Below are 14,956 nucleotides of genomic sequence, written 5' to 3'. Positions count from 1 at the left end.
AATAAATAATAGCAAAGTGGATTCAATGTTGACTTTTGTAAAATTCACTATTAACAGTGCTATTAACTCTAAAGAAAAATATTTACATTGACTCCGTTAACGTGTACTTTATTTATTTCTAGCAGCTGATAAAATATTGGGCAAATTAATTGATTTCATATTCTCAGTATTGTGGCATGCTCAAAAGAGCATGGTCCAACAGGTTTATTTAGAAGTACAAGCTTTCGGAGTACTGCTCCTTTGTCAGGCAGCTCGCACTTCCAAATAAACCTGTTTAATTATAACCTGATGTACTGTGAGTTTTAAATTTGTCCATCCCAGTCCAACACCGGCACCTCCACATCGTGCTCAAAAGAAGCCAAGATGGAGAACTAGCATTTCAGTGTTGTAGTCCTATCTCTGATATGTGCTCCTTTCAAATGAGACTCAACTATAAAGTACTCATTTTACTGTTCTAACAAAATACAAACAGAAATATACATATTTTCACAAGGTAGTACATGAATAATTTGCATTACATTATGGTTTAAATGATCACATAAAAATGCTGCAGAAATGGGAAGACTTACCAATGTCCCATGTAAGTGGATCATTCCCTTCCATTTCAATTTTGCCAATAACATACCAGATGCATGCCATCCAATGAGCCAACAATGCAAACATGGACATCAACAGGGTTAGGACTATTGTGCTGTGCTGAGAATATCGATCCAGTTTTTGCAACAGTCGCAACAAACGTAAGAGACGCACTGTTTTTAGAAGGTGAACAATTGAGACCTGCCAATAAATGCAATAGAATTATGGTCAGTTCTGCTGTTTCTCCAAATGCTAACTCAATTTCAGGTACAAAGGTTCATTGTGAATGTTATATTTTTTGAGGCAAGCACATGAAATGTTTTCCTATACTGCTGAATATTGTGCTTTGTCTCAGACATGACATGAAAATGATCATGAACAGAGACATCTAAATTGTATAAATTATGTATTTAAATTATGTTATCTAAAACCGTAAAATTGTATAGTTCTTTGAAATGCATAGCCTCTTCACTAACTCAATGTACTCAAGATAGGTTCTTCATGTTGCAATAACTTCTAACTGCTTTTCAGTTTTCACGAGCACATTGCCATTTAAAAAAAAATTTACATCCTTTAAATCATCTTTAGTTTATTTGCAAGTGGTACAGCAAAGATACACAAGTGTAATTACATGCTAATGGTGATATTCATTATAATTGCTTTTTTTTATATATAAAATAAATTCTAACCTACTGAGATTATCCTCCATTATCAAAAGAATATTAAAGTGTTGATAAATGCATGAAGCCTAATTGCTCGAAGTTTTTGCATGAGATACACTCAGCCTAGTCCTAATTATTTTAATATTGCTGAATTATGTAACAGTGAAAACTCCAGTTAACTTATATCAGTAGAATTTCATTATGTTTTCACTATTTGCTGATAGTAATAATAAAGTAGCCATGGATAAACAGTATTAGAATGTTCAAGGAAGGTATAAGTATCTAGCAGTTGGAGCAGTACAGCAAATAGTGTTTATGCCAGACCTGGAACATAGGAAGAGTAGGCCATTCAGTCCCTCAATTTTTGGATTAGTGGTGCTGGAAGAACTCAGCAGTTCAGGCAGCATCCGAGGAGCAGCAAAATCAATGTTTCGGCAAAAACCCTTCATCAGGAATTTATTCCTGATGAAGGGCTTTTGCCCGAAACGTTGATTTTGCTGCTCATCGGATGCTGCCTGAACTGCCGTGCTCTTCTACCACCACTAATCCAAAATCTGGTTTCCAGCATCTGCAGACATTGTTTTTACCCATTCAGTCCCTCAAGCCTACTTGATTATTATTTAACTCAAGGGTAATCTGTGCTTTGATTCCATTTACTCTCCTCTGTTCCATATCCCCTGATACCTTTGCCAAATTAAAATTGATCAATTATGCCAAGATGCAATGTTCTAGATGAAATCCAGACTAAATACACCTGAAGGACCACTATCATCGGCGGTCCCTTGCAGATGCAGGTGATTCTCTTTCACTCTCGGTGAGTCCGTAGGTGGCTGTACAGATCAATGTGGCTTGCACAGCTTCTGTTACACTTGGGACAGAAGGTGGTCAGGGGAAGGGGTGTGTGGGGCATTGGCATGGCAGTGCGCTCCTTGCACCATTTTCCATGGCCTCTGTTTTTTCCCAACTGCAAGTCTCGAGGTGCTCGATGCCTTCCGGAATGCTTCTCCTCCACCTTGGACAGTATTGGCCCAGTGATTCCCAGGTGCCAGTGAAAATGCCAGTGAGGCCACTGAAGCATCTCCTCTATCCATCTGGGGCTGGCCTGCCATTTCAGAGCTGGGAATAGAGCAACTGCTTGGGGAGTCTCGTGTCGGTCATGCGGATGACAGGTCCACCCCATCATAGTCGATCAATGCTGGGATGTTGGCCTGGGGTCGGGGACGCTGACATTGGTGCGTCTTTGTTCCCAGTGGATTTGTAGGATCTTGCACAGGCAGTGTTGGGTGGTACTGCTCTAGCACTTCAACGTGTCTGCTGTAGACTTCACTTGCACTGCTATCTCTCTGTTAATTTGGTACTAACCCAAAATTGCTCTATAATCAGATGTCTATGCACTGGAGCAGCTCTTGAAATAACAACATGCTAGCACAGAGCTGCCAATATACTGAAGGTTACCAAATGAGCCATGCTTTCTGGGGAGCAGCTTGTGACTGAGACAGTCATGGAAATATGAAATCATCTCACAGCATGGCTGCCAAATCACCAAACATCTTGATCTCAAATAGAAATCTGGATAGTAGTAAAATGTATCTATTTCAATAAAGAGAAACATTAAATATATGCCACACAGAAACTAATGATGGCCTAGATTGTATGCTGAGGCCAATAGTATCGCCATTATTATGAAGCAAATTAACACAAAAATCCTGATGTTGTGACCCAAGCTGTGCTGCTCCTCTAAAGGCTACACTGTAACAGTACTTTGCTGATATCTCTATCATTGATTCCATATAACAGGGTGAAATTGCAGCAGTAGTACTGGATGAGCAGAAGTGAACACCAATTAACTTTTGGGAAGACTGAAGACATTACTTTCAATCTGAGATTAAGTCATCCTGTTCCCGATCTTGGTACTAAATTTGGCCCAAAGATGAGCTTCTGACCCTCACACTTGCATAATCAGTCAGATTACCTTCTTTCAATGGAAATAGGCAATGGCATAAATACAATGTCACTGGATTAGTAATCCATAATTCCAGATTAATGTTCTCGGGACCTAGTTTTGAAACCTATCTTGTCAGATGGTGAAATTTGAAAGCAATAAAAAATCTAGACTAAAAAGCTAGTCGAATGGGACCAAGTGACTACCATCAATTATCAAAAACCCATTTGGCATACTAATACCTTTGAAGGTAATACATCTGCTATCCTGACTTGGTCTGATCTACACATGACTCCAGATTTACAATAATATGGCAGACTCTTAATTGCCCTTTTGGATAGCAGTGGTGGGTAATAAATTCTGGCCTTATCAGTGATGGCCAGATCCTGTGTACTAAGATTTAGAAAACTCCCTTTCTCAGTTCACCTTTGCTGAAAGCTTTATTTATGTCTTCTTATTTATGTGGGTGGCATGGTGGCACAGTGGTTACACTGCTGTCTCACAGCGCCTGAGACCTGGGTTCAATTCCCGACTTAGGCGACTGACTGTGTGGAATTTGCACATTCTCCCCGTGTCTGCGTGGGTGTCCTCCGGGTGCCCCGGTTTCCTCCCAAAAATGTGCGGGTCAGGTGAATTGGCCATGCTAAATTGCCCGTAGTGTTAGGTAAGGGGTAAATGTAGGGGTATGGGTGGGTTGCGCTTCGACGGGTCGGTGTGGACTTGTTGGGCCGAAGGGCCTGTTTCCACACTGTAAGTAATCTAATCTAATCACCATCTTTAGACATAAATATCTTAACACATTGTAGACTTCCCCATTCCAGCCTTCATAAATTTGAGAAATAGTATCTATGTCAGATCTGAAACACAGGAAGAGCAGCCCATTTACTCTCTGAATCTGTTGCCCATTCCCCATCATTCATCTATCATCTCTATGTAAATTGGCACTTGGTCAAGCATTATTGTGATCTTGAAATTCCTGCCCTTGTTTTTAAATCCTTCCAAAGCCTTCCTCTTCCTTATCTTTGTAATTTACTCTATCCCCATAATCCTCTGGGCTATCTGTACACTTCTCCCTGTTCTTGGTCCTCGAATCATCCACAATTTTAGCCACTTTATAACTGCTCACTCACCATTCATTTGTATAGGTCCATGTTCTAGAATGTAAATGTAAATCTCTTCTTTGCTTTCTTCCTTTAGGATGTTCCTTATAAACTAACTCATTGACTAAGTTTTTGCTTATTTTGCCTAATGTTTCCTCTTGTGCTCAGTTTTTTTTTGCTTTATGAAGCTCCTCTGATGCATTTCACCAAATCTTATATTTACAAAGAGTAAATAATGTAGTAATGTGATAAATTGGTGTACCTGCTCATTAATCAAAGTATAAAATGTAGGATTAGTGCATGCAGATGTCAATAGTCTTTTAATGGCCATAATAACTGTCAAACAGCAACAGTTAGTTCATTGTACTGAAAATGTAATCTTACAATGTGTGAAGTATTATTGCTTCAGACTTGAATTATTTGTTTTGTCCCTTTTGTCTCTCCCTCTTAATCAATTTTTTTTTAATTCATGCTCATTATTTTGCTTCCTGTACATGATTAAATACTTATTTCCACTTCCTGATTTATATTTATGAATAGTTCCTGGTTTAGAATCTGTAGCTTGGATATTAAACAGTGTAAATTACATAGGTATTAGCAGAAGAGTGCTGAGTAAGAAATCTAGAGTCTGGAAATTGCTGCTGAATAGCCTGCACAATATCTGTGGGCATACTTACATAGTGGAGGAGTGCTGTTCCTTCACCAGTGACTACAATTTCCAGGATATTTTACTCAATCCATGTCACACATTAACCGGTAATAGAAAAACCATTACAGACTACAAGGCACATATATAAGAATCTAATCTCGTTTCTCAGATTCTTACGTGAGCTCTCTAAGCAGGCATTATTGTTTTACTCTACTTGCACTGAAAATCACGGATCTTCTTCTTGACAATTCTTATGTCAGACCAGAATGCCAATGTGGATGATTCTATTGTCTGGATCCAGTTGCAGGAGATAAGGTAAAGTTGTCATCGTCCCAGAGGGCTGCTCTCTCATTAAAGAGAAATAACCAGTCGAGAATTTAATCTAAGGGCCACCACACCTCAACTGAGGTTGAGAAGGCAGGAGGTTCTTGGAGGCCAAACCCATAGTGTTGGTGTAAACAGCATTACAAACCAGCCATCTAGGAAAATGAGCTAAGTGAACCCCTGCGAGAGAGGGATAGGGTTGGAGAAGATGGTTATGAGTGTGTGTGTGTGTGTGAGAGAGAGAGAGAGCGAGTGCAAGTATGAGAGGAGAACGAGTGAGTGAGTGAGTAAGTAAGTGTGTGTGTAATGTATGTATATTACACACACAGTTGAGGGTTCCCAAACAGAATGCCAATCCAAGGTTCCTGGACAGGGAAAGGGAAAATGAGAGAATTCTAGGAAGGAAGTCAAGGTTGGGATTGAGGTCAGAGGTGATGGATGAAGATCAAGGGTCTGGAGTCAGAGGGCTCATGAAGTTTTGAAATTGGGGGCTGAGATCTGTTTGAAATTGAATACCAAAGGGAAGGAAAAAAGTATCGGGAAGTGCAAGTGGTTGGAATTGAATGGTTCATTGGGTAGGTTAGTGAGGTGAATGCAGGGTCTCAAACAGGCCATCCTACTGGACCTGGGAGGTTGATATAAAGTCACTCACTTCCTTGATCCAGCATCATTGCCTGGACAATGCTGTCGTCTTTCTCAAAGTCAAGGGAAACTTGACCAACTATAGTTTAAGTCAAAGGAGTCTTTCGTATTTGAAGTGTCAGCTCACCTTCTTGGAACAGATGAGCTACTCATTGACCTTTTGGCTTGAGTTCAAAGCAAAAAGTGGATGGATTTGTGGTGGAAAACTGCTTTGTAAGACTTTAAAACCTCACTGTGGATTTATATCCATCCATTTCTACAGGTTAAAAATCCAATCGTGATGTGAAAAGTTAGCATGATGGGGCAGGAAGAGATACCATTGTTGAAACTATGATCTTTCAAACAGTTAGGAATGGGACCCTGAAGGGGCATTTACTCATAGCTGAACAATGGAGCAGTAACAATGCCAATTTACATCTACTTCACCCACAGAGTCGAAAATTTGAAAGATGTGAATCATGTTAGCCTCACTTTTCTTTCCTCTTAAAGCGCCTTAACATTCTAAACAGCATCCTTGGCTTTTTCAAGTATCCATTCTCCATTTTTACCAGTGGTCATTTTTACTTTTGCACCAGATTTTCAACATCATTCAATGCATAGGAAAGACAACTTTATATCCATTCTGACACCCAGTACAAATCTGTGACAAAATGGATTCTATCATTGAGTGACAAAAAGTAACTTATCTTTTGGGAAAAAAGAAATGCAGTAGGGAACATGAAAAACTGATGCCTTTTTATGACAAAAAATTTATTTATTGAAAGAATAAAACCCCAAGGTCTTTGAATTCAGGTTAAAGACACCTTTTATATTCAAAATCCTGGAGGCAAATTTGGTAAGTGGAGAAATCACCATCACATTCATTCAAGTCCCACAATACTTGACATTTAGCTGCTCTAACTGCAGGAGGCTGACATAAAACAGAAGCCCTTCACCTTGACAAGATGCCAAAGTATATAAACAATGATCCTGGTTAGTATGAATTAGGACAATATTGTTTTACAATGTGATTATGCTCATTGTTGAACACTGAAATTTGTTTTATGGAATATAGAAACGTAGGAAACAAAGAACCTTTATGGCACAGTGGACCATTCAGTTCAACACGGCAACATGGCTGAAGAAAAGTTACCTCACCTACATCACAGCTTCCATCCTCTGGTTTGTAGCTGTACAGGTTATGGCACCTGAAGTGCCAATCCAAATATTTAAATGTGAAAAAGGTTTCTGCCTTACTCCCGTTTCAAACACTGAACTTCAGACTCCCTCCATCTTCTGCTGGAAAAATCACCTCTCAACTTCCTCTAACTAGAACTCGAAATCTATGTCCCGATTATTGAACTTTGGCTAGGTCCTTCTTATGCACTTTATTTAGGCTTCTTATAATTTTACAGAGCTCTCAATAACCTCTCAACCTCCTCTGTTACAAAGCCTATCCGATATTTCCTCAAAGCTGGGATTCTCCATTCCTAGTAATATCCTTGTAAATCACCTGTGTATCCTCTTCAATATGAATTACACATTTCAAGCAACGTGCTAAGCAGAACTAAACAAAGTTCACAATCTGAAATCTGATTACTCTCCATACACTTCAGACATAACCTCCTGTTCACACAGACTGTGCATCAGCAAGAAAAGAAAATATCCCATATGACTGCTTTAACTGTCTTACCTACATTAGGATCCATAGACACAAACTTCAAGGTTCCTCAATTCCTTCACACTTCTCAAAACATCCTATTTCTTGTGAATGCCCTTGCCTTGTTTGCCCTCTGGCACCTCCACAAATGCATTACTCCACATTTCTTTGAACTGAATTCCTTTGCCACTTTTCTGACCAGTTCATAGATATCTAAAAATAGTCTACATCTCTCTTTCTAACTATCAAACACATGGACAATTTTTGTATATTTTGTAGACTTCTTATTCATGACATTGATATGTACAACAAACAGCATGAAACATAGGACTGAACCCTATGGAATCTCACCAGAAACAGCATTCCAGTTACAAAAACACCAGTTGGCTATAAACCTTTGGCTCCTGTTACCAAACCAATTTTAGATCCAATCTGTTTCTTCATTTTAGATCCCATGAGCTACTTATTTTCTGACTGGCCTACCATTATCAAAGCTGGCAAAATCCTCACAGAAATTCCTGCATACAATATCAAAATATGCTCCCCTTATTGACTCTGCTGATTACTCATTATGTTCAACTCATTCAACATTACACACTCCACGACTACAATGCCTGCTTCTCCCTGTCTTTTGTGAAAATATTTACAAAGGCTGGAATAGCCACATTTTCAGTCAGTGCAATTTGTCGAATGAGATTTATGGTGCCTGGTTTGTCATGGCTTGGTAGAACTCTTTTTCTCATGCAAGGTCGCACTCCTCATTGTGCAACCAAGCTCTTGGACTCCTTTCTTGGTTGGAGAGGTGCAAGTGCTCATTCCTGCCAGGATCTTCCAGCGTTCGTGCCTCCAGCACCATACTGGAAGCCTGGCTGTACACCCCTGTACAGCCAGGCACTGTGCCTTCCATTGTTGTACTTGACTGTTATCACTGAGGAAAAGACTTGGAGGAAAGGAAAGCTTGGTGTCCACTTTGCAGATGGGGACCAAGCTGTCTTGGTGGATGGAGCAATGGGGAGGTGGCCTGGTCTTTTTCCAGCTGATTGCTACCAGATCCAACCTGGATACACAGTGCTGTGTCCCAAGTGAAGTGGGATGCACAGCAGTGTAGGAAGAAGTTTAGTGGTTTTTGTACTCTGCAGGCCGCCAGTATCTTTTCCCTGTTACCTCACACACACATAGGGGCACCTCTCACTGTAAGTTGCTCACTATTAGTGGATTATGTCCACGCAATGACTCTCACTCAACTTATCTTCTCAAACCACAAACCCTTGCTGCTGTCTGTACTTCCGACTCACTCGCTGGGGACATCTCACCACCTCTACTGCCCATGTGCCACCACTATGTGCTCTTCCATCCACTTCCATCGTACTCAATCCCTACCTTGGTGCCTTCTCAGAAAAGTCACCTCCTCCCCCCACAACCCCCAATTCCCACATCCCCAGGTAGATAGCCCCTCAGTTCCCCAACTGACTGACCTAGGATCCCAGGGCTAGTTACACTTGACCTGCAAGGCAGCCTGCTAGAAAAGGGAGTTGATGGTGCAGTGGTATTATCACTGGACCGTTAATCCAAAGACCGAGATCCTATTCTGGGGACCTGGCTCCTAATCCTGCTATGGCCGATAATTGCACTTGAATTCAATAATAATCTGGAATTAAGAGTCTAATGATGACCATAAAACCATTGTTAAATGTTGTAAAAGCCCATCTGTTTAAGTGTTCCTCAGGGGAGGAAACTGTCATTCTTATCTGGTCTGACTGACCTGTGACTCCAGACCAATAGTGTGGCGCTGGAAAAGCACAGCAGGTCACGCAGCATCTGAAGAGCAGGAGAATTGTCATTTTGCACATTAGTCCTTCATCAGGACATGTGACTCCAGACCCACAGCAATGTGATTGACTCTTAACTTCCCTCTGGGCAATTAGGATGGGCAATAAGTGCTGACCTGCCAGTGACACCTCCATCCAGTGAATGAATTACAAAAAAGATGGATCCCTGGATTCTCATAGGACAATATGCCTGCCTGACTGAGGCCAACTTTGTGGACCAGAACTGAATGAGATCCTTAACTGAATGAAGCTGTACTTCCTGACTGACCGCAGTTCACCCTTTGACCCCTCTAAGGACTACTTCGCTTTGACATTCAAATGTGACTGATGACTTGAAACACATACAGTGTGTTTGTTACATAAACTGCTGGCATATGCTGCAGTACGAATTGACATACCATGTCCATCAACATGTCCATCACCTTGACAGTTCTGTGCTCCTCATTGTCACAACCTGCCTGCCTCATCCTCTGCACTGAAATGCAATGCAAGGACACAAAGGCTAGCAAGCTGTATCTGGGTATTGACAAGCTGTGCACTAAGAATGACATATGAACCATATGGAGGCTGGCAGCCAGTAAGTCAATGTTGAGGTCCATGTGCATGTGTGCTGACTAAGTTGTCTGCTGCATATAGAGACTGCTAGTGTGTGTGTGTGTGTGTGTGTGTGTGTGTGTGTGTGTGTGTGTGTGTGTGTGTTCACGCAAGCAAAGTAACCTGCCAGAAGCATGCACATTGTGCATGTGCCTTGACTTCCAAAGTACAGTGTTGAAGCCCTGAAGTACTGTCTCAGTTGGTCTAAGAAGCAGCAGGATGGTGTAGTGAGACTGGGGGGTTTGTTGATGCTTGTGTGGAGCAAGGATCAAGGAGGATGCTGGCCATGAAACATGCAGGGACTTGTTGTAAAGGAGCAGTTACATGTTGGCTGGGACAAACATTTGGCATGCCACAATCACCAAGATCTGTTCTGATTTAGATATTGAGAATTTGTGCTGTCTGGTATCTCAGGGAAGGAGGAGAGAATTAGAAGTAGCATATGAATGAAGGTTGAGTTGAGCCTTTAATAAGATGCAACTTCATGGAAATAAGGTAGAGGTTAAGAGATTTCTGATTAGCAATGATGGACAGCGTATTGGGGTTAGGGTCTGTAAAAAGCATTGAAGTGTTCGATTAGTCACCATCATAATGAATGGTGGGGCAGTCTCAACGAGCCGAATGGCTTTCTCCTGTTCTTATCGTCCTTCTCATACCAGGATACAGAAAATGTGACAAGTGTTTGGTTCGGCAAGAAGGAAGATTGGTGAATACAGCTGCTGGTAACTGGGAGCGGGAGACCTGGCAAGCCGAAGGAAGAAAGGAAAGCTGTTAACTGAGTATTATCAGTTGTCATCAGAGATGCTGCACTTCAGTTGAAGACATTGCTGAAAACTATAAAGTGGTTGAAGAGTCACAGATATCTCAGTCAAATGTTCTTTCTGCTCCATCTACTCATTGATGGAAAGCCATGTTGTGATGAATGATATCACAGGTCAAGATAGCAAGGTCAAGTTTTTCAGACAACACCAGGGAGGCTGGGGTTCAAAGGTACTCTTTGCTACCTTCTCCCCAGATACACACCCCCCGTTTATCTCTCCACCCTGAAGGCTTCCTGCCTCTATTCCTGATGAAGGGCTTTTGCCCAAAACACGATTTTCCTGCTCCTTGGATACTGCCTGACCTACTGTGCTTATCCAGCACCACTCTGATCTAAAAACTGGGGTTCAAAGCCTACCTGTTCCATCAGTGTGTAATAATATCTTTGAACAGGTTGATTAAAAAATATAGGCAAGCAAGGCAAGTTACAATACTGGATAGGAGAAAGTGAGGACTGCAGATGCTGGAGATCAGAGCTGAAAATGTGTTGCTGGAAAAGTGCAGCAGGTCAGGCCGCATCCAAGGAGCAGGAGAGTTGACGTTTCGGGCATGAGCCCTTTTTCAGGAATCCTGAAGAAGGGCTCATGCCCGAAACGTCGACTCGCCTGCTCCTTGGATGCTGCCTGACCTGCTGCGCTTTTCCAGCAACACATTTTCAGCTACAATACTGGATACCAGATCAATGCAGCTAATCTGTTTTACAGGCCTCAGTATAGCGGTTTGTTTGTACAATCAGCACATTAATCTCTGCACCGGACAAGAATATTTCCTCCATACTTCAAAAAAAGGTCTTCGGAAAGACAGATTAACTTACTCTTGCATTGCTACTTTTCTGAAGCATGCAAATCCAGCTCTCTGACTCCTGGGAAATTAAGATGATTTAAACAGGGAATTAATCTGTGGTCCATGTCTGCACCAGTGTCTCAATATCAAACATTACTGGATGAAAAGAAAACTAACAATTATATGCTAACTGAGGCTGAAACAATATTTATAAGGGCAAGATAATGCTCAGATCTTTCTTCTCCTTGGTTCGGCAAGAATAATGGTGAATAGATTGAATAAATGGGGTGAGAACAAACACAGCCGATTGTCACTGTCAAGAAAAACTTGCATGTTTTTTCTCAAGCTTGAAAGCATGATTTCTGAATCTTGCCTTTCAGTGGTAAGTGGCTTTTTGCCACGCATTTGCAAGTCATTAATACCCCAACCCACCGTAATACATCCCACTTCCAATTAGCCTCTTCAGCAAGAAACCAAGCAGCACAAAACTGTGACAGTTAAAACAGAGTGGCTACCTGGAATCCTGGCCTTAACGCAATACTTCTTCAGCAACATGTCCAAATGTACTATGTTGCTGCAATTAGTAAAAGTTATGTCAAACAATCATTTTTTATGCAAATCCCTCACTCATAATTATTTGAGAGAACACTTGCCAGTATGTAAATAAATACCTTCATTGCTCCACTTGTGATTTTCACTCTATACAACACTGTCTGATAACCGAACAGAAGCATGATTTGTAATTACGATTGTGTTGACCTTTCACATAATTTGATTTACTTTACCTGAACATAGTAAACTGTATAATTCTTGGATTCTGAGTATCAATTGAAATTGACATTGTTTCAAATTAGAATTCATAAATTACAATCTTTCCTTTTTTTTTGGAGTTCTCTGAAGTTAAGATTTTGAATTACTTTAAATGACCTAAATCAACAGGAGCCCTCAAAATACAACAGTGTAACCCCTGAAGCTGGTAGTACCTCAACACTTTCTCATTCAGCTTCAAACCTCTTGGCATCAGACTCTTCTTTCCCTGCCACGATGGACATTTACTCACAGAGTGATAGCACGTGAGGGAATGTACAGCTTAAAGACTGCACATAAGTGATAGAACAACCCAAAGGTGACAGCCTTTCTGAACTAAGCTTGATTAGGTCCAACTGACCAGGCTGAAAGTTCAGGTTGTACTGAAATTCTTGACTTCATTTTCTGGCTTACCAAAAAGCTATAATTGGATAAGACATAAAGTTAATAATGAGCAGCTACAAGAGTCATAGAGTCATACAGCGTAGGCACAGACACTTCAGTCCAATTAGTCCACATCAAACAAGTTCCCAAACTAAACTAGCCCCAACTACATGCACTTGGCCCATATCTCTCCAAACCTATCCTATTCATTTACTTATCCAAATGTCTTTTAAACATTGTAACTTTATTTGCATCCACCATGTCTTCTGGAAGTTTATTCCACACATGAATCATGCTGAGGAAAAATGTTGTCCCTCATCTCTTTTTAAAATCTTTCTCCTCTCACCTTAAGAATATATCCCTAGGGAAAAGACTCACTTCTCAACTTCAGGTGCTCCAGTGAAAGAAGTCCTAGCCTCGCCAGTCTCTCCTTATATCTCAAACCCTCCATTCCCAGCAAAATCTTGGTAAATCTCTTCTGAACGCTCTCCAGCTTAAATTCCTGATAGAAAACTGATCATTATTTTCTTTCTGTTTCATTTTTGATTCATACAAATCACAGTAATTGCAGTATAACATTTTTTTTTAATATATAAAGACAATAGCTTGTCAGCAGTACATTTGCTAAAGTTATTTTCTGAATCCTGAAACCGATTGAGCAGAAGGCTATATTGAAAGAGAACTCCACTTTCAGAGATGCAGTCATTTGGATGAGATGTTAAATCAAGTTCTTTAAGGCCATAAGGCTTTTATGCAGATATAGAAGATTCCACAACACTTTGTTTAATACTAGCAAGGGAGTTCTCGCTAAAGTGCTTGCCAATAATTATCCCTCAAACAGCACAAATAAAAACAAATTATCTGGTATTTTCATGTTACTTTTAGTGCATAAATTAGTGGCTGTGTTTTCTACAATAAAATGGTGGTGGGATTTCAAAAGTACTTCATAGCGACTATAATCGGGTTCAGGCTTCCTGAAGTCACAACAAGCACTATATAAATGCAGAGAATAACTTTGCTAGCGTTACGGTGAAAACATTGTGCAATGTTATTGCAACAGTTCTTCAGTTGTAGCACATTAAGTTACATAAAATCTACAGCATAGAAAATCAGACTATTCAGCTCAATTACTACACACAAGCCTCCCCCCCCGCCACTCTAATTACTTCTTCCCTTCTCTATCTCAATCCCCACAATATTGCTCAATTCTTTTCTCCAAACTAAAGGAGTTGCCATGGGCACACGCATGGGCCCCAGCTATGCCTGCCTCTTCGTAGGATATGTGGAACAGTCCATCTTCCGCAACTACACTGGCACCACCCCCCACCTTTTCCTCCGCTACATCGATGACTGTATCGGCGCTGCCTCGTGCTCCCACGAGGAGGTTGAACAGTTCATCAACTTTACTAACACCTTCCATCCCGACCTGAAATTCACCTGAACTGTCTCAGACTCCTCCCTCCCCTTCCTAGACCTTTCCATTTCTATCTCGGGCGACCGACTCAACACAGACATCTATTATAAACCGACTGACTCCCACAGCTACCTGGACTACACCTCCTCCCACCCTGCCCCCTGTAAAAACGCCATCCCATATTCCCAATTCCTTCGTCTCCGCCGCATCTGCTCCCAGGAGGACCAATTCCAACACCGCACAGCCCAGATGGCCTCCTTCTTCAAGGACCGCAGATTCCCCCCAGACGTGATCGACGATGCCCTCCACCGCATCTCCTCCACTTCCCGCTCCTCCGCCCTTGAGCCCCGCTCCTCCAACCGCCACCAAGACAGAACCCCACTGGTTCTCACCTACCACCCCACCAACCTCCGCATACAACGTATCATCCGCCGCCATTTCCGCCACCTCCAAACGGACCCCACCACCAAGGATATATTTCCCTCCCCTCCCCTATCAGCGTTCCGCAAGGACCACTCCCTTCGTGACTCCCTCGTCGGATCCACACCCCCCACCAACCCAACCTCCACCCCCGGCACCTTCCCCTGCAACCGCAGGAAATGTAAAACTTGCGCCCACACCTCCACATTCACTTCCCTCCAAGGCCCCAAGGGATCCTTCCATATCCGCCACAAGTTCACCTGTACCTCCACACACATCATCTATTGCATCCGCTGCACCCGATGTGGCCTCCTCTATATTGGTGAGACAGGCCGCTTACTTGCGGAACGCTTCAGAGAACACCTCCGGGCC

General features: G+C 41.7%; 1 protein-coding gene across 1 annotated transcript in view; it reads right to left on the bottom strand.

The window, feature by feature from the left end:
• LOC132816083 (potassium voltage-gated channel subfamily H member 8-like) overlaps nucleotides 1-14,956 on the bottom strand; it is a 438,395-nt gene that overhangs the window by 169,336 nt on the left and 254,103 nt on the right. The window contains exon 7 of the mRNA XM_060825513.1: nucleotides 570-777. Coding sequence (XP_060681496.1) covers nucleotides 570-777 — 208 coding nt within the window. The remainder of the gene's footprint in view (nucleotides 1-569; nucleotides 778-14,956) is intronic.

Source organism: Hemiscyllium ocellatum, chromosome 5 (assembly GCF_020745735.1).
Source record: "Hemiscyllium ocellatum isolate sHemOce1 chromosome 5, sHemOce1.pat.X.cur, whole genome shotgun sequence".
NCBI lineage: Eukaryota > Metazoa > Chordata > Chondrichthyes > Orectolobiformes > Hemiscylliidae > Hemiscyllium > Hemiscyllium ocellatum.
Note: the sequence above shows the minus strand (reverse complement) of the source record. Positions and strands in the feature narration are given on the sequence as shown.